This window comes from Dendrobates tinctorius, unplaced genomic scaffold, assembly GCF_039654945.1.
Source record: "Dendrobates tinctorius isolate UK_male_01 unplaced genomic scaffold, ASM3965494v1 ptg000241l, whole genome shotgun sequence".
Lineage (NCBI taxonomy): Eukaryota > Metazoa > Chordata > Amphibia > Anura > Dendrobatidae > Dendrobates > Dendrobates tinctorius.
Window position 1 is genome coordinate 4,354,280 of NW_027361908.1, and position 20,690 is coordinate 4,374,969.

At 43.0% G+C, this 20,690-nt stretch overlaps 1 protein-coding gene across 3 annotated transcripts in view; it reads left to right on the plus strand.

Moving 5' to 3' along the window:
- Positions 1-14,950, plus strand: part of CUNH12orf75 (chromosome unknown C12orf75 homolog) — a 64,371-nt gene extending 49,421 nt beyond the window's left edge. For all 3 annotated transcript variants that reach the window (XR_012222731.1, XM_073556925.1, XM_073556924.1), the window contains 3 exons: positions 5,271-5,306; positions 5,798-5,871; positions 13,829-14,950. Coding sequence is in view for 2 of the 3 variants with exons in the window: in XM_073556925.1 (XP_073413026.1) it covers positions 5,271-5,306; positions 5,798-5,871; positions 13,829-13,893 (175 nt within the window). In the remaining variant the exon portion in view is untranslated. The remainder of the gene's footprint in view (positions 1-5,270; positions 5,307-5,797; positions 5,872-13,828) is intronic.
- Positions 14,951-20,690: the final 5,740 nt, after the last annotated feature.

Below are 20,690 nucleotides of genomic sequence, written 5' to 3' on the forward strand. Positions count from 1 at the left end.
CACGCGCCGCTGCAAATTTTAGGCCATGCCCTGGCCACATCCATTTTGCAACTAGTCACACCCATGTCCATGCCCAACCGCACCCATTTAGTACTGCTGATCACACTGACTGGTACTGAGGGCACAGTGGTGGGCATTATGGGCACACTGACTGTCACTAAGGAAGAGAGAAAACAGAGTGAGAAAGAAAGAACTGAGGGGGAAAGAAAGAACAGAGAGAGAGAAAGAACAGAGAGAGAAAGAAAATGAGAGGAAGACCGAACAGAGAATGAGAAAGAAATAAAGAAAGATTCTATAAAGATACTATAGCAGCCCGGCTCCCATTGTAGTGCCCACCTGAGCCTCCCAATGCAGGACATATCATGATCCGCTCACATGGCCGGCATCCCCGATTCCCCGCTGTCGGAAGAGGACATGGTAACGGAACTTAAGCATTCCTAGTTCCGTCACAATCTCCTCATGAAATTATCTGATTTCCGGTCAGCTTCCAGCACATCACTTCCGGTGGAACGTCATGTGTGAGTTTTAAAATTCTCCTCGGGGCTCCGCCGTGTACTCCTGTGTCCGTGGGAAAAGCCCGCTTTGTATGCTTCGTACACACTTGGCTCCGCTCCGTACATCCTGTGCACATATGACTCCGCTCCGTACACACACGGCTCCGCTCCGTATACCCCCTGCAGTGCGGGAGGGTTGGAAACTATAACCGCCGTGCCGGCAGCAGGAACAACAGCCAGGCCAGTAGCCGCATCAGCTGGCAAGCGGCCAGATGGGCGGGCGTTGCCGCCCGCGGCCCACATGACAGCAGCCCAGTGGGAAAATGCCCGGTTGGTTATATTACCAATCCGGGCCTGATTCTAGCAACAGCAGGGAAAATATTCCAGAGACAAAAACTTCCCCAAGGAACCAACTTCCTTTCCCTTCCCCCAGATCCCCGTCCTCTCTGGTCAGGGCTGGAGTCCATGTGTGCGGTACTTGTACAGCTCAGTGCAGACGGACAATGCACGGAGGACTGAATAGTAGGAATAGTTATAGGGTCTCTCTCTTGGAGACCACAGTGCCGGGTACATGGAGCATATCCATTGTGGGGGTCTCATTAGTGACATGTACCCGTAGCTGTGAGCCACCCAGGACCCTGCAGGGCACAGTGACAGCAGCGGGGTGCTGGGCGCCATAAGGCTACACACACATGAATGGTCTCCACTGACGCTGCACTGGCCAAGTCACCAGCCCCGAGCAGTGACAGCACCCAGCTGAGGAGAACACTTACCTCACTCACGGCCACCTCGCAGTCGTCCCCATAGGTGAGCTCCAGTCCGGCGCTCATGGCTGCAGCCAGACTTCCTGCCTCCATGGCAGCACACACATGGGAAAGCAGCAGGACGAGCTGCGCACATCCCCTGCTCCAGCCCCGCACAACTTCTGCCGCCGGCCGCACACATGAACCCGCAGTCAGCACACAGCGGCCATGATGTAGAATCATAGAATCATAGAATCGTAGAGTTGGAAGGGACCTCCTGGGCCATCTGGTCCAACCCCCTGCTCAAAGCAGGATTCGCTAAATCATCCCAGTCAGATGTCTGTCCAGCCTCTGTTTGAAGACTTCCATTGAAGGAGAACTCACCACTTCTCGTGGCAGCCTGTTCCACTCATTGATCACTCTAACTGTCAAAAAGTTTTTTCTAATATCTAATCTGTGTCTCTTCCCATTCAGTTTCATCCCATTGCTTCTAGTCTTTCCTTGTGCAAATGAGAATAAAGTTGATCCTTCTACAATGTGACAGCCCTTTAGATATTTGTAGACAGCTATTAAGTCTCCTCTCAGTCTTCTCTTTTGCAAACTAAACATTCCCAAATCCTGCAACCTTTCCTCATAAGACAGGGTTTGCAGACCGGTCACCATTCTGGTCGCTCTTTTCTGAACTTGCTCCAGTTTGTTGATGTCTTTTTTAAAATGTGGTGCCCAAAACTGGACACAATATTCCAGATGAGGTCTGACCAAAGAGGAGTAGAGGGAAATAATGACTTATGAGTCACTTATGTGAGTGACTCCTAAAAAATACTGCTACAAAAAGGCTGCATTAGAGCAGAGTAATGCAGCCTTTTTGTAGCAGTATTTTTTGAGAGTCACAGTCATTCACATCATGGCCCAGCACCAGCCCAGGGTCGCCACTCGCCAAGTCCAACTCGCCCACCCACGCCATGCGCTCAAATTACAAATGGCCGCTGCTGCCAGGTTTCCTCCTGCTGCGGTCCGGGGGCGGGGCCTTGTCGACCGACGACGTGAAGCGTCACCACGTCGCGTCACGTTTTTAACCCCCCCGCTGCCTGCTGCCTTGCCAGAAAATTTAAAGGGCCGGCGGCAGGAAAAAAGAGCCCGACCCGCCGCCAGCGGCCCATCACCTCTTGAAAATGGCGGCCCAGCGGGAAAATGCCCAGTTGGGTAAGTGGTCAATCCGGGCCTGGTCCTTAATATAGTATAGTACACGCCTCAGTCCTCCATATAGTATAATACACTCCTCATAGCCCTCCATATATTAAAATACACTGCCCAGTCCTCCATATAGTATAATACACTCCTCATAGTGCTCCATATAGTATAATGCACCGCCATAGTCATCCATGTAGTACAATTCACTTCCCATAGTATAATGCACCCCATAGTTCTTCATATAATGTATTCCCCATAGTCCTCGATACATTATAATGCAGCCTCGCCATACAATATAATGTAACCCCCCATAGAATATAACGCAGCCCCCCTTATAGTATAATGTAGCCACCCCTTAAAGCATAATGCAGCTACCCCACAGAGTATAACGCAGCCACTCCACAGAATATAATGTAACCCCCCCATAGAATATATGGCAGCCCCTCAGAGTATATTGCAGCCCCTTATATAGTATAATGTAGCCCCTCCTCCTCCATAGAATACAATGTAGCCCTCCTCATATAGTATAATGCAGCCCCCTCATAAAGTATAATGAAGCCCCCTCAGAGTATGATGCAATCACTCCCCCATAGAATATAATAAATATAATACAGCCCCCCATAGAATATAATATATCCCCAAATAGCATATAATACAGCCCACCTCCCCATAGAATATAATGCAGCCCCCCATATTATATAACACAGCCTCCCCCATAGAATATAATGTAAAATGTACCCCCTCATGGTATATAACACAGCCGCATAGTATATAGCCCAGCACCACATGGTATACAGCCCAGCCCCACATGGTATATATAATATAGCCCAGCCCCGCATGGTAGATATACAGCCCAGCAGCCCCGCATGGTAGATATACAGCCCAGCAGCCCCGCATATTATATATAACATAGCCCAGCGCACATAGCATACCCCCCCCCCCCCCCCGAGAGTGGCCCCACAGTCCAGCACACAATATATTTAAAAAAACAGAAAAAACCACTTCTCACCTTCCCCTCGTGCCCGCGCTGCTCCCGGCTCCTGTCTCCTGCACTGCCAGATACACAGTGAGAGCGCGATAACGTCATCGCGCACCCTCTGTGTCAGAAGCAGAGCAGGAAATGATGGTAGAGGGAGCGTTAGCTGACACTCTCTCCTCCATCATTGCTGCGGCGGGAGTCGGTGCCGGGGGCAGGCGGGCCCCCTTGCCTCACAGGGGCCCCATAGCGGCTGCATGATCTGGGGGAGCTGGGGCCATAGGCAGCTGCCTGGCCTGCCTGCCCATAACACCGGCCCTGACCATATCTTAGATTCAGAATCTTCATTGGCGTACTGGGTGGTGATATAATGGATAACACTCAGTAATGGAAGACCTTGAAGATTTATTTTCAGGAATATCAGAAAGCCTTTCAAATCACAAAAATTATCAACTTCTTGCCGGGAACAAGAAGACAAGTTCAAAATTGACAAGATGATATGGCTACCATTCGCTGCTTCCCCAATGTTTCACAGTTAACTTGGCATTGTGAAACTGACATAAGGTCAGTGTCTCACATCTGGTGGAGTGGTCCAAATTTTAATCCTGTGTACTACAGAGTATTTGAATAGGCAATTTCCTAAGAGGACAGATAGTCCAAAATACTCTCTCCAAAATAACAGTCCAAAATTGCCCTACTTAAAATACTTCCAAGCATTATTAGGTTCCAGAAAAAAAAATATTGTCTTACAGCGGCAATGGTTATCCCACCCAATACATCCCCTTTCTATGGCAGAGTGGCAACAGGAAAGGTTACTTTTAAATTGAAAGATGTAACTGTTGATCGAGATATTCTGGCTGATAAAGCATCCCTGGCGGAAATGTAGGGAATCCAACTTCCACATGCGATTGTTGGGGGTGCTCCTTTCCATCGCCCCCCCCCCCCTTTTTTTCCTCCCTCTCCTCTTAATTACTCCTTCCATTAAAACCATCTTTTTCCCATTTTGCTGACCCTCACTTTTTCTTTCTCAAGTTCAGAGTTGTCTTGCCTCATTGACATGGCATAATGATTGATGGGGTATTATTAATTCAAGTTCTATCTCTCGCCTGAAATTCTGTAGACTTTTTGCCATTTATGGTACCAATAACACATACAAGCTTATAATTTGCCGCCTTTGTAATACTTTTTAAGCACTATTTTTTTTTTTTCAGTTCCCTTGTGTGTATGTCGTAAGTCCTGCGTTACTTGTGTGTGATTTCTTTTTGTTATCCCAAAATATTTAAACTAAAACTGATTAAGAACAGAAAATCATCCATGCACACTGGCTATAATGGGCCCATATGCCATCCGGGCACACAGATTACAAACTTGTTTTAACACGCTCTTAATCTGAAAACACAATATCAGATTTGAGTTTCTTTTCTTGCACGAAGTAAAAAGCGTCAAATCTTTGATAAATGAGTCACGCTCTACACAACTCCAAATCTCCGGCCACTCTTCAGATTCATGTGTATGTCAGACAAAAAGGTCATGATTGAAAACCTTCACAACTTTATATAGTGCTTTAGTGGCTTAAACCCTCAATAGAGCCGGTTTATTTTAGAAATTACGGGTGAAGTCAGTAATCTTAAACCAAAAATGTAACAATAGAGTACGACCACACACTGGTCGCATGCAGTTCCCCCTACTGCAATGGCCAATTGCCATAAGACTGTTTCATATTCGTGCAGCTATTGGGGCCCAACGGGTGGGCACATCATTTGTGACAGTCAGCCGCTGCCTTAAGACATTTTGATTAGATTTCCCATTCTAGTCTATCATTGATAGAATGTCTACAAGCTTTAAAAATCCACCTCTGATTTACAGGTCGGGTAACGTTTCATCTCAAGACGACAAACACAGGTATTTGGGCCATTGTTTATATTATTTGAAATTGTATATGTGCCATGAATATTCATTCTAGCGGTATAGGTGCGTCTAACTATTGGAGCAGTAGTAGCTTCTATAGTCCTGGTTAGCGTTTTGATTTTACCCTGTGCAAAGAGACTTGCATGGTGTACAGTGCATAAGACATTGTTTAAGGGTGGGTGAATATATTCTGGTCACTAGGAGAGGGGTTCCGAACCCCTGATCCTTGTCACGTCTCAACCACATTCCGGATAAATTGGGATGGCACAATACCGATCAATTTAGCAACATAAATAGCTGAGCAGTCATGGTGTAAGGAGAACCAAGGGGCTGGGGACACCTTATGGTAATCCTGGCGCAATCAAAAAGACATTTATCACTTATACTATGACTAACTGGTAAACTTCCTTTATGGGACAACCCCTTCAGTGTAATATATTACGGTTATCTCATGGAGTTAATGTTTGTAATGTATTTTCTTTAAGGAATTATGGAGGCGTATATGTTGGTCTCCCAACAGATGCAACGACTACATACAAAGATCCAAAAGGAGCAGAAGGTATTTATGTAATATGTTTTCTTTTTCAGTTAACGTATACCATGTATTTAGAAGTACAAAATAATTATACTATAATACAGAAAAATATAAAACCCATGACTGTGTCCTACTGAACTTCCTTCATATTTCTTTCCCAAGCTTGCTAACACAACAGTTGCAAAACCAAAAACCAGTGCCAACACGCCTGTTGGTGTAGGTGCACACTCACTCTGTGGGCCATTAACAGACAGCTATAATCTAGAATTAAAACAAAGAATAGATACTGTGCAGTACGTAACTAAATAGTAGTACTACTTCTAAAAAAATAATAAAATAAACTTAGTTGACTTTTTTTTTATCAAAGTGTAAAAGCCATCCCACCATAAGGTGTACCCAATCAGGACAGTTCTCAACCTCATTATGTGCTAGCAACCGAAAATAGACATGGGCCTAGAAGAACCTGGGCCTAACTATTCTGCACCTGCCTTTGACAGTGGGAACACCCTCAAATGTACCAAGTACAAGAAACCAAAGCAAAACCAAGCACTACCTTTTGACAAGATATTATGATCTGGACCAGTGTAAGGATTAACTTTTCAGGTTCTCATCAAATTATCTTCTGAAACATATGACCCCTTCACTACATTTGACGTACATGTATCAAATGTAGTGTCTCTGCCTTTGTTGTCAGCTGCAGAAGACCCCTGTGCCTTCCATTACAAAACTCTGGTGAATGCTGGCTTTTGGCTGGCATTGATAGATCGTGATTTCTGCTCTATGTATAGCACAGGTGATCAGACAATTGCAGCTTCAAGTCTGCAAAGGGGACTATTGAAGATGGTAAAAAAAAAAAAAAAAAAAAGTCTTTAAATATGAAATATAAATAACAAGAGTTCAAATCACCATTCTTTTGACCCATTGAAAAGAAAAAAAATTACACATTTGTTGTCTCTATGTTCAGAAATGTCCGATCTATCAAAATATAAAATTAATGCACTCCGTAAACAGCGTAGTGAGAGGAAAAAAGCAGAATTGTTTTTTTTTGTTTTTTTTTAGACAGGCAAATCATTGCAATAAAATGCAATAAGAGGCAATTAAAACATTGCATGTCCCCAAAATGGTATCAATAAAAACGTCAGCTCAGAGCGCAAAATGTCTTCACCCAGTCCCAGATCACAAAAAGTGAAAGTGTTACACTATATGGTAAAATGAATGGTGGTGTTCAAAAATACAACTCTTCTCACAAAAAAACAAGCCCTCATATGGCTATATGGTCAGAAAAATTACCGTATTTTTCGGACTATGAGACGCACTGGACCATAAGACACACCTAGGTTTTAGAGTAGGAAATTAGATAAAAAAAATTGAAGCAAGAATGTGGTCAATTTTGTACTATGTTTTTTTTTTTTTTTGTTTAATAGGTTTATTACTTGTGTAATAAGGCTTGTAGAATTTAAATGACATAAATATTTCATAGTGCACAGCCTATTGTCCTTTACAAATATTCTGTAGGTTACCTATGTATTACCTTGAATATAAATAAGAGTGCACATTTTGTTTTATGTTCAATAATGTTAGTATGTGTGCTCTGTATCATGCTTCCTACTGTATTCAAATATGTATATTGTACATCTTGTTTTGTGGTTAATAAACTAATATAAAAAATATTCATTGCTCTTTATTAGGGGGCACAGCGTTAACTGGCTTCCTGCAGCTGCTAGCGGTCACGGCGGCGGTCATGTGTGCCCACTACTAAAGGGAATGAATATTCACTGCATTCCACGCCTATGGGAGTGAAGAGCTGTGAATATTCATTGCCTTAAGTATCAGGCACACATGAATGCCCGGCAGCTGCAGGAAGTCAGCTTCTGCGTCTAACATCGTGTCCTCTACTAAAAAGAAATAAATGTTCACAGCCCTCCACACCCATGGATGTAAAATGCAGTGAGTATTCATTTTTCTTTAACAACTGGCCGCCGGCTCCTGCCTCCTGTGACCCCTACTCTGCCGCTTCCACTCCCCCCAACACAGCCAGTGCCGGTACATCCGGACTATGATGCACCCCCCGCCCCCCACTTTCCTCCACATTTTTGGAAGAAAAGTGTGTTATAGTTCGAAAAATACGGTAAATAGTTGTGGCTGTGGGGACGAGAAAGCGGGCAAAAAACTTGAAAATCGCTGGTTAGTAAAGGGGTTACATGTAACTATAGGCTAATAGAAGACTCACTCGTAATACAAATGTAGCCTTCAGTGGCCCAAATCTAGCAACTACACACAGCTTTACGCCATGCAACTACAACCTTACTCGTGTGACCTTGCCAGTATGTAGTATATGGTCACAGAAAGTGTTTTGTAACTTAAATCCAATTTTCATTTTTTTTTTTTTTTTTTTTTTTTTTTTGTATCTGTGCATATACTGGAGGGTTTTGCTCTTTTTTTAAATCTACAATGAAGACAAAAAAAAACTCGTGTTTTATTTTCTGCTTATTGCACTACCAACAAAACTACTTTTGAAAAAAAAAAAAAAAAATACAAAAAGGCACTTCTGGGGGGGAAACAAAATGCAGGGAAACCACATGCACTTCCTGAAGTTTTTTTTTTTTCGTTTTTGCCCACCTGAAAAAAATGTAAGAACATTTGCAGTCAAGAGTTTTTGACGTGCTAAAAAACCATTAAGCTTTCTGCTCCTTCTTTGTGGAGTTTTTCCTGTTCTGAAGGAGTTTTTGAATTTTTTTTTTTTTTCTTGGAACCTCTTGACTGGACAGTGTCTAGTTTGGAGCGAATTCCATCATAGGCCTCTTCGAAGAGGTGAAATGCACTTTTTTTTTTTTTCCCAATCACCAGGCATTTTTCAAAACCTGAAGAAAATAATGCTTAAAAGATTGAACATTTGAACAACAGAGTGTCTGAGTGTATGTGCCTGGAAAAAAAAAACAACAAATTTTAATTGTTTTGCCTGAATCAGATCAGTGACCAGATTTTACAATACAAACTGCATACAGATCTGACAGATTTGTGTGGTGTACGTCCTTTGAAAATCCATCCAAAAATAGCTCTATATTCCTCATTATAAACTGAGCATTTGATGCTCTTTTTCATTTTAGCTATGGAAACTTGTACATCGGAAAGGATGTATGATCCTTTGTCAGTTCTCGTCAGGTCCAAGTGGATGCACAGATCTGAGCTGTGTCTGAGGGATGTGAGCATGCATCTCTGTACAAGCAGTGGCAGATGATGTTACTCACTACTCTTCCCTGCTATGCCTGACCAACTGCATGCGGTGGATCTGGGAAGGACCATGCAGGGATAGACTTTAACCAAGTACCTTGGTGAGATGAGGTAGGATGTCTGGTAAGGTGAAGGGATGAAGAGGAGGTTGAACATGGAGGGTAGAAGAAACTGGAGAATCCTCTCCTCAGCCCTGATGCACGTGCTGCAAGATGGCACTAACCAACAGAAAGGATGTGAGGAAGAAGATAGCATGAGTTAGGCTGGAATCACACTTGCCAAAAAAAAAAAAAAAAAAAAAATCAGTCTGATTTTTGACGGCCGAGAATCGCGCAAATGTTCCCTGAACAGTGATCCGTGTGTAATCCGTTTGCAGTGCGAGGATGCGATTTCCTCGCATCTAGTAACAGTGTGACATCCGTATGGCATTCGTATGCAGTGCAATTTTAACATGAGCTTTTACATACAGCAGTTCTCTCTGTCAAAGCTTGTTAAAATCGCATTGGAAAACACAACTGTGATACAGTTGTTTTTCACTTGTTAGTTTTTATTCACATTTTCATTATAACAAACTGATTAAAAAAAAAAGAAAACACAACTGTAAACATCGTTTTAATGCCAAAGAATCTTCAAAACAGATCTACGTAGATTAAAAGCTGGCAATTGATCTGCCTAGTGTGTGTGTGTGTGTGTGTATATATGTATGTGTGTATATGTATGTATATATATATATATATATATATATATATATATATATATATATATATATATATATATATATATATATATATATATATATATATAATTTTTTTTTTTTTTTCTTTTCTCGCAAGTCACACTGATGTATGTTGTGTGAGTTTTTTTCGCACCCATAGACTTGCATTGGCGAGTCTCGGACGATATACGGTGCAAATCACAGCATGCTGCGATTTCACTCGCACGTATAATATGGCCGAGAAAAAAAACGGTGATGAGAGCTGCCCCATAGATTAACAGCGGTGTGAGTGCTATGAGATTTCTTTTTTTAATTTAGTTTTTTCTTCTCACATAGCACTCGTCCGTATTCCTCTCTAGTGTGACTTCAGCCTTACAGATGGGGAGGGAATTTGTGTTTACGGCATTCATTGTATTGTAAAAGTGACTTCGGAAATTGATTTCTTCATGTCAATAAAATTACAACCGTTACAATACACTTGCGTAGATTCTTTTTCATTCCAGTGGTGAAAAAAAACTAAAATAGGCGTTTGGGGGAAAAAATGTTTTTCATTTTCTGAGACACATAACCTTTTTTTTTCGGCTAGAGCTGTGTGAAAGCTTTTTTTGTGTGCTGAACTGACCTTTTCAATGACACCATTTTAGGGTGCCTCTATTTTTAAAGCTATTATAATTTTCTTTTAAAGGAGGTGCGGTGACAGAAAAATCACAATTCTGTCATTTTGATGAACACATTTGGTAATTTCTTTATTTTTAATGGGGGGAAAGTGTGGGCAATTTTTTTTTTTTTTCTTACTGAATTTTATAGTCCCCTTTTGGAACTTGAACCTATGATTCTTGGATTTTTTATTTATTTATTTATTTATTTTTTTAATCTATATACTGCAATACCATTGCAGTATATGGCGTTAGGCCACATTCATACATCCAGTTTTCGTTCTACTCCTTATTCTGGCTTACAATCAGAGGAAAAGTACAATAGAAACACGTCATCAATTCTGCATTTTTTTTTTTACCCACTCCTGGTTTTGGCTTATAAATACTGAGGTAAACTCAAACCCTAAACGTGGCCTGAATTAAAGTCTGTTATGAAGCTTATTCTGAGTTGCACATTAGTACAAACATGTCAGCCTTGGCATTAATTTGCTGCTGTTGGCGATTTACAGCAGCATCTAAATGGTTAACAGCACCGATTGGAGCGGAGCTACAACTGTTGCTGTTAGACAGATGCCTGCTATGTAACACAGCCAGCCTTTACCACAAATGTAGAGATCTCAGCTCCTGCGCCCTCTGCACACATCATTGCGGTTGTATTTATGCATCCATATGCATTAAAAACAATATTAGGAGACTGATAAAGCACTTCCATTGAATGATAGGCGTAATCTGTGACAGATTACTTTTAATATATGCAGTTTGTAATGTGAAATCTGGTGAAAGAACAACTTTAGACATTGGTGAAACTGGTCAAAAACTCAACAATCTCTTGGCAATGTAGGCAACTATTCTGCTTTTCAGTGTAAATGGTCATTAAGAAGCTTATCATGGGAATGTGTTTGTCAATGAGGAATTCGGGAAAGTGTATAAAAGAATTATTGTTAACCCAGAATACACATACACTTGCCAGATTTTATTAAACCATGAAAGCGCATAACGCCTCTAAGCTTGTAGTCTTCTACCTACAAAACTCACTAAACTCATAGTGGGAACATAGCCTTAGGGAGTAGTGGGTTTTTTTTTTGTTTTGTTTTATGCTGCGTATTTTTGAAAAAAAATTCAAGTAACCTGTTTTACTTAATGCGTGTGTAAGGAGGCGACACGAACCCTCTTGTGGTTTCTCTTTCGAACACTGAGCACGTGACACGTGCAGCACCCTGACAGTTATTCATTTTCACTAATGCTAATGTAATGTGCGGTTCCCTAATGTTCATTAATGTGTGTCATGTATTGTAATGTGATACATTTGTTATATACTGTGTGTAAGCTAGGACAATAGGGGGATTAGAATAGAGGGGGGCACATTAGATATAGAGAATAGGAAATATCTATATGAGAGAAAAGTGAAGGATGTCACTAACCGTTCTGAATTTGAAAACTTGATTTCATAATAAAAATCATCGGCACGGGAGCAATGCGCCAGGTGCGGACGACGGCCGTTTCATGCTACCGCGCTTCCACGGGTCCTAAACTTTTAGGACCTGTGGTAGCGCGAAACTGCCGTTGTCCACACCTGGTGCATTGCTTTCCTGCCGATGATTTTTATTATGAAATAAAGTTTTCAAATTCAGAACGGTGAGTGAGATCCTTCACTTTTCTCTCATGGATATTGGACTTGTTTGTTTGCCTGATTGAGCACCCGTTCTTTTTGGGATATATGGTGTTTTCATTGTGTGTGATTTGACCTCTAAGCAGATTGCTGAGGTTTTATGGTGGTGCCAAGTCTTTTTTTTTTTTATTATATTGACTTTATAGAGAATAGGAAAGATAAGAGTATTAGTTTAGGCACAGGCAGCAAAGAGTTAAGTAGATGGGAGGGGCACAGAGCAGGGAGGTATAGGAAAGGCACTTCCTCTTTAGGATCAGACAAATGGGCAGTCTGCCCAAGGGCAGAATGCATACAGTGAGACAGTTACAGGCTGTGGGGACTAAAGGCCCTTTTACATTTAGCGATGCACCAGCGATCCAACCAGCGATCCGACCCGGTCAGGATCGCTGGTGCATCGCTAAATGATCGCTAGTGAGCTTTCATACAGAAAGATCTCACAGCGATGCAGCAGCGACGCAGCGCACGATACTTACCATTCACACAGAGCGATCCAGACGTCCTCCCGCCCGCCTCCACGCGTCGCTGGACGTCACAGCAGGAAGTCTCAGCAGGAAGCGCCCGACTAGAAATGGAGCCGGACATTCTCGCGCGATCAGCGATGGACAGCGGGGGAGCCGGTCGCTGGTAAGTATCACACACAGCGATATCGCTAGCAATATCGCTATAACGTCACAAAACCAGTGACGTTTTAGCGATATTGCTAGCGATATTGCTTAGTGTAAAACCCCCTTAAGTCTGTAGATGGCAGTAAGGGCCACCCGGCTGAAGAATAGTGCATTCAGGCACCAGCTCAACAGGACCATCCCCAAAAAGGATTCGAGGTCTACGACCGGGGCGGGAGCAGCTGAGATAGCATTCCCGGCACCTTTCCCTACTGGAACTGGACAAGGGCTGACTGGGAGTTGGTGATGCTGAAGGTACAGATGGGACACTAACTGTCCTGTCTGCGCTTTCAGCATCTTTGGACAGAGTCTGGCTAGAAGTATGGCCATAAACGCCGTGAGTAAAGAGAGAAATGACAGATATTAGAGTCTGCCCGTATACCAGAGGAAGGGAAAGTAAACGTTGCCCTGTGTGAACTGTGCTGCTAATGTGAAGAATGCAGATAAGATGATGTATATGTTTGAACTGTGCTGTCTATGAGATGAATATGCTGCTGTCTAGTAAAGATTAATTGTTGGAAAAGAACTGTGACTCTGTGGTGTTTCAAGGAACCTGGGAGCCAAGAAGCTGGAGTAAGAGGTAACCAACTGTATAGCAGTACCAGGACTTAATCTTTTCATGTGCAAGGTGCCAGGGTGCTCACTGACTGTTGCTTAGTGAATTCGCCCATGGCTACCACCCCGTGCCACCTTGTTACAGGTTCAGAAAATCTGCAACATCAAAAACTCACCAAAAGCTCATTGTGGGAGCGTAGCCTTAGGGAAATATTAGAGCTATATGGAGGAGGTAGAACAAGCCAGTGCTGCAGAAATATACTTAGACTAGTTCACCGCTCCATTTTCACTCATTGGCGGTCCTAACATTAATGTAATAGGAGATCCTAATTCCTTCCATGTGTCCCTTTTTAAAGACTGTGTTCATTAAAAAAAAAAATCATTGACTACTGAATCCTTAGGTATTGTCATAAAACTGAGGCATCAATAAATTAATTCTTTTGTTTTGTATGTGTGGTGACCAAATGTAATTAATGTCTTTCAATGGTTTCAGCCCCCAGCCAGTCGAAAGCACGGAGCACAACGCCTGGATCCCCCCTGCCGGAGAATGTTTGCTAGCATATAACACTTGACTAAAAATTTTAAGCACCAAGTACGGGTAACCACGAGTCCATGATTCTGATGTGATGGCTCATGGATCGTGCATTCTGGAGAAAACACTGTGGATCACATCTCAGCTGCTGCTCCTGATTGAAGCAAACAGACTATGACTTCATGTGATCAAACCACTAATGAGCGCTTGGAACAAGATCACTGTGCAACTGAAAAGGTGTTGTTTTTTTTTTTTTTGTTTTTTTTTAAACTAGTTGATGATAAATTATACTTAAGATTAACAAACCAATTTGCCGCTGACATAAAGGCTTGTAAAAAACCTTAACTAATAGGATTATACCGTCAGCTAAAGTGGTTATCCAGTTCAATGTATATATTCACTTTGTAAAATTAATATTTAAACAAATTTCTGATTCTTTCTTATAAAATCGGTTTGCTGTCATTGAATGGAACCCATCATTGATCGGCCTACTGCTTTTACCATTTTGTCAGTGGACTTTCACACTGTTGTAATAAGGACCAGCAGCCGATCCCTGACTGCTGCAATCACGTGACATAACCAATCAATGTTCTGTGAGTGGAGCTGATATAGCTGGAACGGGATTTGTGTGGGAGGAACTCGGGCATATTAGAAGGGGTTGTCCAAGTAATAGGCAACCCCTTTAAGCAGAGATTTACATAAATACAAAATTGGTTTTCTGGTTTTTAGTGTGAGCTTAGTACTAGTGCATCACAAAGTGAGTTTTTGGAGGAGAAACACTGTATTCAAAATTTGTGTTCTTTGAACTCCTCCTGGTTCAATAACTCCATCTGGACAATAACAAGCCCTCAGTGTGTCATGTTGGACACTTGTGCAGTTATAGCAGTCATGGGAAGACTAGGCACAATACATGGTCTTATTACACTATTGTCTTGGATAATGGCCGTGGGAAAGGATTGGGAAGCCTATCTTATTGTTGGATTATATGAGATTATATGATATTTCTGCTGTCGTTGATTTTTATACAAGTAGAAAAATTGCTAAATTTTATACATTCAAAATTAATAAAATGATTTTCTGTAATTGTGTGGATTAATTGTATCTCAGTAGGGGCTGACTCACTAGTGTATAAATCGGATGAGTGCATTTTTTTTTTTTCCAAATCTGATTGCTCTCAGACCAATGTTTAATGAGGCAGTGCAGATCAGTGATTTTTTTTATTTCCTTTAGCTGTACTGGGCATGACAAAAAACACGCTGCAAATCGATAGTGAGGAAAGAAAAATTGCATGCCATACGGATCATCAGTATGGCATCAGATTTTTATGGCTACATTACAATTCTGTAGCATAGGAAATCGCAAATGGTCCTGTAAAAGATTAATGGCTGCTGACTAACAAAAAGATTGCATATGGATGACAAGTGAGAAAGCAAGTGTCCCACTCTCCTGGGAGAGAAAAGGACTGATTTTTTTAAATTTTTATATGCAAACTGTGAGTGAGCCCTTATACCGTCAGTTTTGTACAGTCCATATTAGACCACTTTACATTTCTCTCCTGACTTTCTCATATGGATGATAAAAATGTATTAAAAGGATACCCATCCGCAGAATTATTCAGCTGCCTCCCTCATTATAAAGTTAGTTTTAGGAAGTGTTAAACAGACCATATAAAAATTCTCAATTTTTCATAAATCTGGTATTCGATCGTCCATGACAGCACCATCTGAGAGAGGGGATCTGCCCTTCAGGAACAGCCTACAGATACATAAGGGTGGCACCTCTTCCACTCATCAGTTGGTTTCCTGTTCCTGGAGGACAAGATTCCCTACAGATCGTGCCATTATGGGCGTCAGGAATTCCCAGGCCGGCTGTCTGACTCAGGTAGCGAGGGGGTCTCCTATCTCTGTCAGTGCTGGGTCCCTGGAAGGTGGGTCCAGGTAGGTCTCCACGGCAGTGTGCGGAGCAGGTGGGAACGGGGTCCGGAGGATGCCCGTCTCTTGAGCCAGCGCTGGTAGGTATCCCCCCAGCCCCCGGGTCCGTCCGGATCTTGCTCCTTTGCATGTCCTCCATCCGGGCCGTTTTGCGCTGTGTGGCGGGGGGAGGGGGCGTGCCGGGTTGGTCCGCTACGCCGCTATCGGCCTGCGCGTCCCCACGCGTTGCTGGAGGCCGAGACCACAATGGGGCGGAAGTGACGGGGGTCGGATGCCTGCCGGCTTCTCCCTTCCTGTGCGCCACCGGGCTGCGGCGGTATGGATGTCGGCGTGGAGGTGGGGCTGCAGTGCGCAGATCCGTGAGGGTCCCATTTGGGGGGGGGGGGGGGACACGTAACCACTGGCACACCCTTGCTACACCCGGATGTCCGGCTATAAAAGGAGCACAGAAGCGCTGCAGGACTGCGTTTGGCCCACTGCAGCAATGGATGAGCCAGAGGCTCTAGTCACTCAGCTGGAACAGGAGCAGGAGCGTTCCTCAGAGAGGTCCCACCCAGGCTCCCAGGAGCGTTCCCCCCCCCCCCCCGTGATCCGGTACCTATTCCTACTGCCTGGGTAAGAGATCTTCGTGAATGTACCCTGATGCAGTGTTCCCCTTTATATTTTGTCTCCTAGGGGATGAAATGCTCTGCTAAGATGAAAAACAGGGAATTTGCCCTTTGCAGTGGTCCCTTGCCAGAAGCCTACCCTAAAAAATTGTGTCAGCCGGAAAGAAGGGTTCATGCTGTGGGATTTGAACCTAGTTCTCACGGCCATGACAGAAGCTCCGTTTGAGCCTATTGCATCAGCCTCCATAAAGACCCTGTCCCTCAAGGTAGCCTCTCTGGTAGCACTGACGTCAGCTCGTAAAGGCCCCGTCACACATAGTGATCTCGCTAGCGAGATCGCTGCTGAGTCACAAGTTTTGTGACACAACAGCGATCTCACCAGCGAGATCGCTGTGTGTGACAGCGATCAGCGACTGGCCCCCCTGCCAGTATCGCTGTAGGAAAGCCCTGGACATTTTTTTTGGTCGCTGGTCTCCCGCTGGCCAGCACGCATTGCTGCGTGTGACAGGCAGGAGACCAGCGATCAGCTGGTAACTAACGTACACATCGGGTATCTAAGGGACGTGCGTCCCTTAGATACCCGATGTGTACGTTAGTTACCAGCGCGCTGATGCAGGGAGCTGTTAACGTACACATCGGGTATCTAAGGGACACATGTCCCTTAGATACCAGATGTGTACCATAGTTACCAGCTCCCTGCATCAGCGCACTGGTAACTAATGTACACAGCGACGCCGGGCGCTTGGCGTCGCTCTGCTGATCGCTGATGAAGCTGTCTGTCTGACAGCTCACCAGCGATCACATAGCGACTTACCAGCGATCCTGACACGTTGAGATCGTTGTCGGGATCGCTGGTGAGTCGCTATGTGTGACTCCAGCTTAAGCGACATCGAGGCGTTATCTAGGCTTCCTCCTTATACTCAATTCAGGGATGATAGGGTAATACTGAGACCTGACCCAGCAAACATACCTAAGGTAGCCTTCAGTTTCCATAGGGGAGAGTTCTTCCATCTTTTGTCCCTAATCCAACTAACGAGAAGGAAAGGAAGCTACATAGCCTAGATATTAGATGTCTCCTGGAATAGCTGGCAGTTACTGAGCCCTGGAAAAAAGGTAATGCCTTGTTTATCTCCTATCAGGGCACTAGGAAGGACCTTAGGGCATCAAAAAGCTCCCTAGCTAAGTGGATTAGGGAGGCCATTTCATTAGCATACACCTCGAAGGGCAGGTCGGCACCTGGCAAGCTGAGGGCGCATTCCACCAGAGCCATAGCAACCTCGTGGGCGGAGATCGGAAGTCTCGATCAGCCAAATATGTAAGGCAGCTACCTGGTCCTCTCCGAGCACCTTTTACGATCATTATAGACTAGACTAGGGTGCTTCCTCAGACCTCTCCTTTGGTGTAAGGGTACTGCAAGCTGTAGTCCCTCCCTAAGTAAGTAATTATTACTATCTGTAATTCTCTCAGGTGGTGCTGTCATGGACGACCGAATAAAGTCTTAGTTACTCACCGGTTAACTGTATTTTTCGAAGTCCATGACAGCACCCGTAGATTCCCTCCCTTTTATTTAGTCTGGGTGTGCACTTCTTCCTCTTATATGTACACTGGTAATAAATAGTTAAGTAGTAATAGTGTTGTACATAAATCTTTAACCTTGGTGGTCCTCTTGTGCTCTGTAAACCAACTGATGCGTGGGAGAGGTGCCGCCCTTATGTATCTGTAGGTTTTTCCTCTTCCTGAAGGGCGGATCCCCTCTCTCAGGTGGTGCTGTCATGGACTCCGAAAAATACCATTAACCGGTGAGTAACTAAGGCCTCTTTCACACTTCCGTTTTTGACAATCAGTCAAGATCCGCCAATTTTGAAAAAAAACGGATCCATTTTTCTCCCCATTGACTTTCATTATTGGCGGATCCTGACTGATTGCCGTCCGTTGCATCCGTTTTTTTGAGGATCCGCCACAATGTTAGTGTGCGTCAACATCCTCAAAGATTTACAAACGGAGCTTGCATCTCTCTTTCTTTCTTTCTTTTTTTTTTTTTTTTCAGGATCCGTCTAAAAACTGATCCTGTGCCATCCGTTCACATCAGTTGAGAATGGATCCGCTTGTCTGCCTTTTTGGCGGATTTTAACTAATGCAAATAACTGAAGTGTGAAAGAGGCCTAAGACTTTCATTATGTCATCTGTATGTTTGGCAAAATAGTTTTCCATCTTGCATTACTTTAATAGAACTGATCCAGACAGATGGTGTCTATAATTTTGTTTTTGTACACCCATTGAGTTTGATGAACAAATCTGATGAAAAAACACAACAGATCAGAGTCGGAATAGTGCATTTTTTTTTCTTTTTATATGGGTGTAAAAACTTTCATCTGAAATCCTTCACTCACTTGCATTAGTCTGTGTACTGTCCTTTTGACACAAGAACTGATTAATTACTCACTGGTCTGAACGAGCCCTTACTCTGACACTTTGATACTTTTTCCCTGTACCTGGAACTTTTTAATTATGGTCCTAAAAATATCATTATCGATGGCATGTAGTTAGTCATGCAGAACTGGGCAGAGAAGCCGAGGTTGAAACATTTTCCAGCTCCTGACAGAGCCCATAGTCAATAGATTTCAGCTTTTATGTGCAGTGAAGGTTAGAAAATAAAGCTTATAACCATTTATATTTTAATATAATACCTACAAAGAATCATTGCATTTCAGTATATCTAAAAAAAGGACGAATAAAATCAGTTATATAAAAAGGTTAATCTATCATGAAGGAAAGTCCAAAGATGTTTAACTCCATATCGGCTTGGGTTTATTAGGAATTGCTCCTGTCAAACCATTCTAATCGGGTTTTATGAAGAGGTAAGCTATAGACTGGACCAAGGTGGGTCATTGGATCTGGTATATCTTGATTTTTCCAAAGCGTTTGATACGTTCCACACAAGTGGTTGGTACACAAAATGAGAATGCTGGGTCTGGGGGAAAATGTGTGTAAATGGGTAAGTAAATGGCTTAGTGATAGAAAGCAGAGGGTGGTTACAAATGGTATATTCTCTAACTAGGTCGCTGTGACCAGTGGTGTACTGCAGGGGTCAATGTTGGGACCTATTCTCTTCAACATATTTATTAAAGATCTGGTAGAAGGTTTACACAGTCAAATGTCGATATTTGCAGATGATACAAAACTATGTAAAGCAGTCAATGCAGGAGAAGATGGTATTCTGCTACAGATAGATCTGGATAAGTTGAAAACTTGGGCCGAAAGGTGGCAGATGCAGTTTAACAATGATAAATGTAAGGTTATACACATGGGAAGGAATCAATATCGCTATTACACACTGAACGGTAAACCACTGGGTAAATCTGACATGGAGAAGGACTTGGGGATCCTAGTTAATGATGAACTTACCTGAAGCAGCCAGTGCCAGGCAGTGGCTGCCAAGGCAAACAGGATCATGGGGTGCATTAAAAGAGGTCTGGATACACATGATGAGAGCATTATACTGCCTCTGTACAAATCCATGGTTAGACCGCACATGGAGTACTGTGCAATGTTTTGGGCACTGGTGCTGAGGTAGGATATAATGGAACTAGAGCAAGTACAAAGGAGGGCGGCAAAATTAATAAAGGGGATGAGGGAACTACAATACCCAGAGAGATTAGCAAAATTAGGATTTTTTAGTCTAGATAAAGACTGAGAGGCGATCTAATAACCATGTATAAGTATATAAGGGAACAATACAAACATCTCTCCGAGGATCTGTTTTATACCAAGGAATGTGAAGGTCACAAGGGGTCACTCTCTGCGTCTGTAGGAGAGAAGGTTTTTCCACCAACATAGAAGAGGATTCTTTACTGTTAGGGCAGTGAGAATCTGGAATTCCTTGCCTGAGGGAGGTGGTGATGGCAAACTCAGTAGAGGGGTTCAAGAGAGGCCTGGATGTCTTCCTGGAACGTAACAATATTGTATCTTAAAGTGACTAGGTTGTTTAGAAGGACGTATCTGGGGATTTAGTCTGACGGAATATAGGCTGAACTGGATGGACTAATATCTTTTTTTTGTTTTGTTTTTTTTTGGCCTTGCTAACTATGTTACTATATAGGATATGTACAAATCAAGTAATCTAAAATACATGAATAATTCACTTAATTAGGCATGACACAGGTCCTGTTGTATTATGTATCCCTATATATAATGGCAGATAAGGCAATTACAAGAGGAATGATATAGCTGTCAAAAATATAACAGGTAAATGAATATAGAACTAAATGAAACCGTCAAGCTATA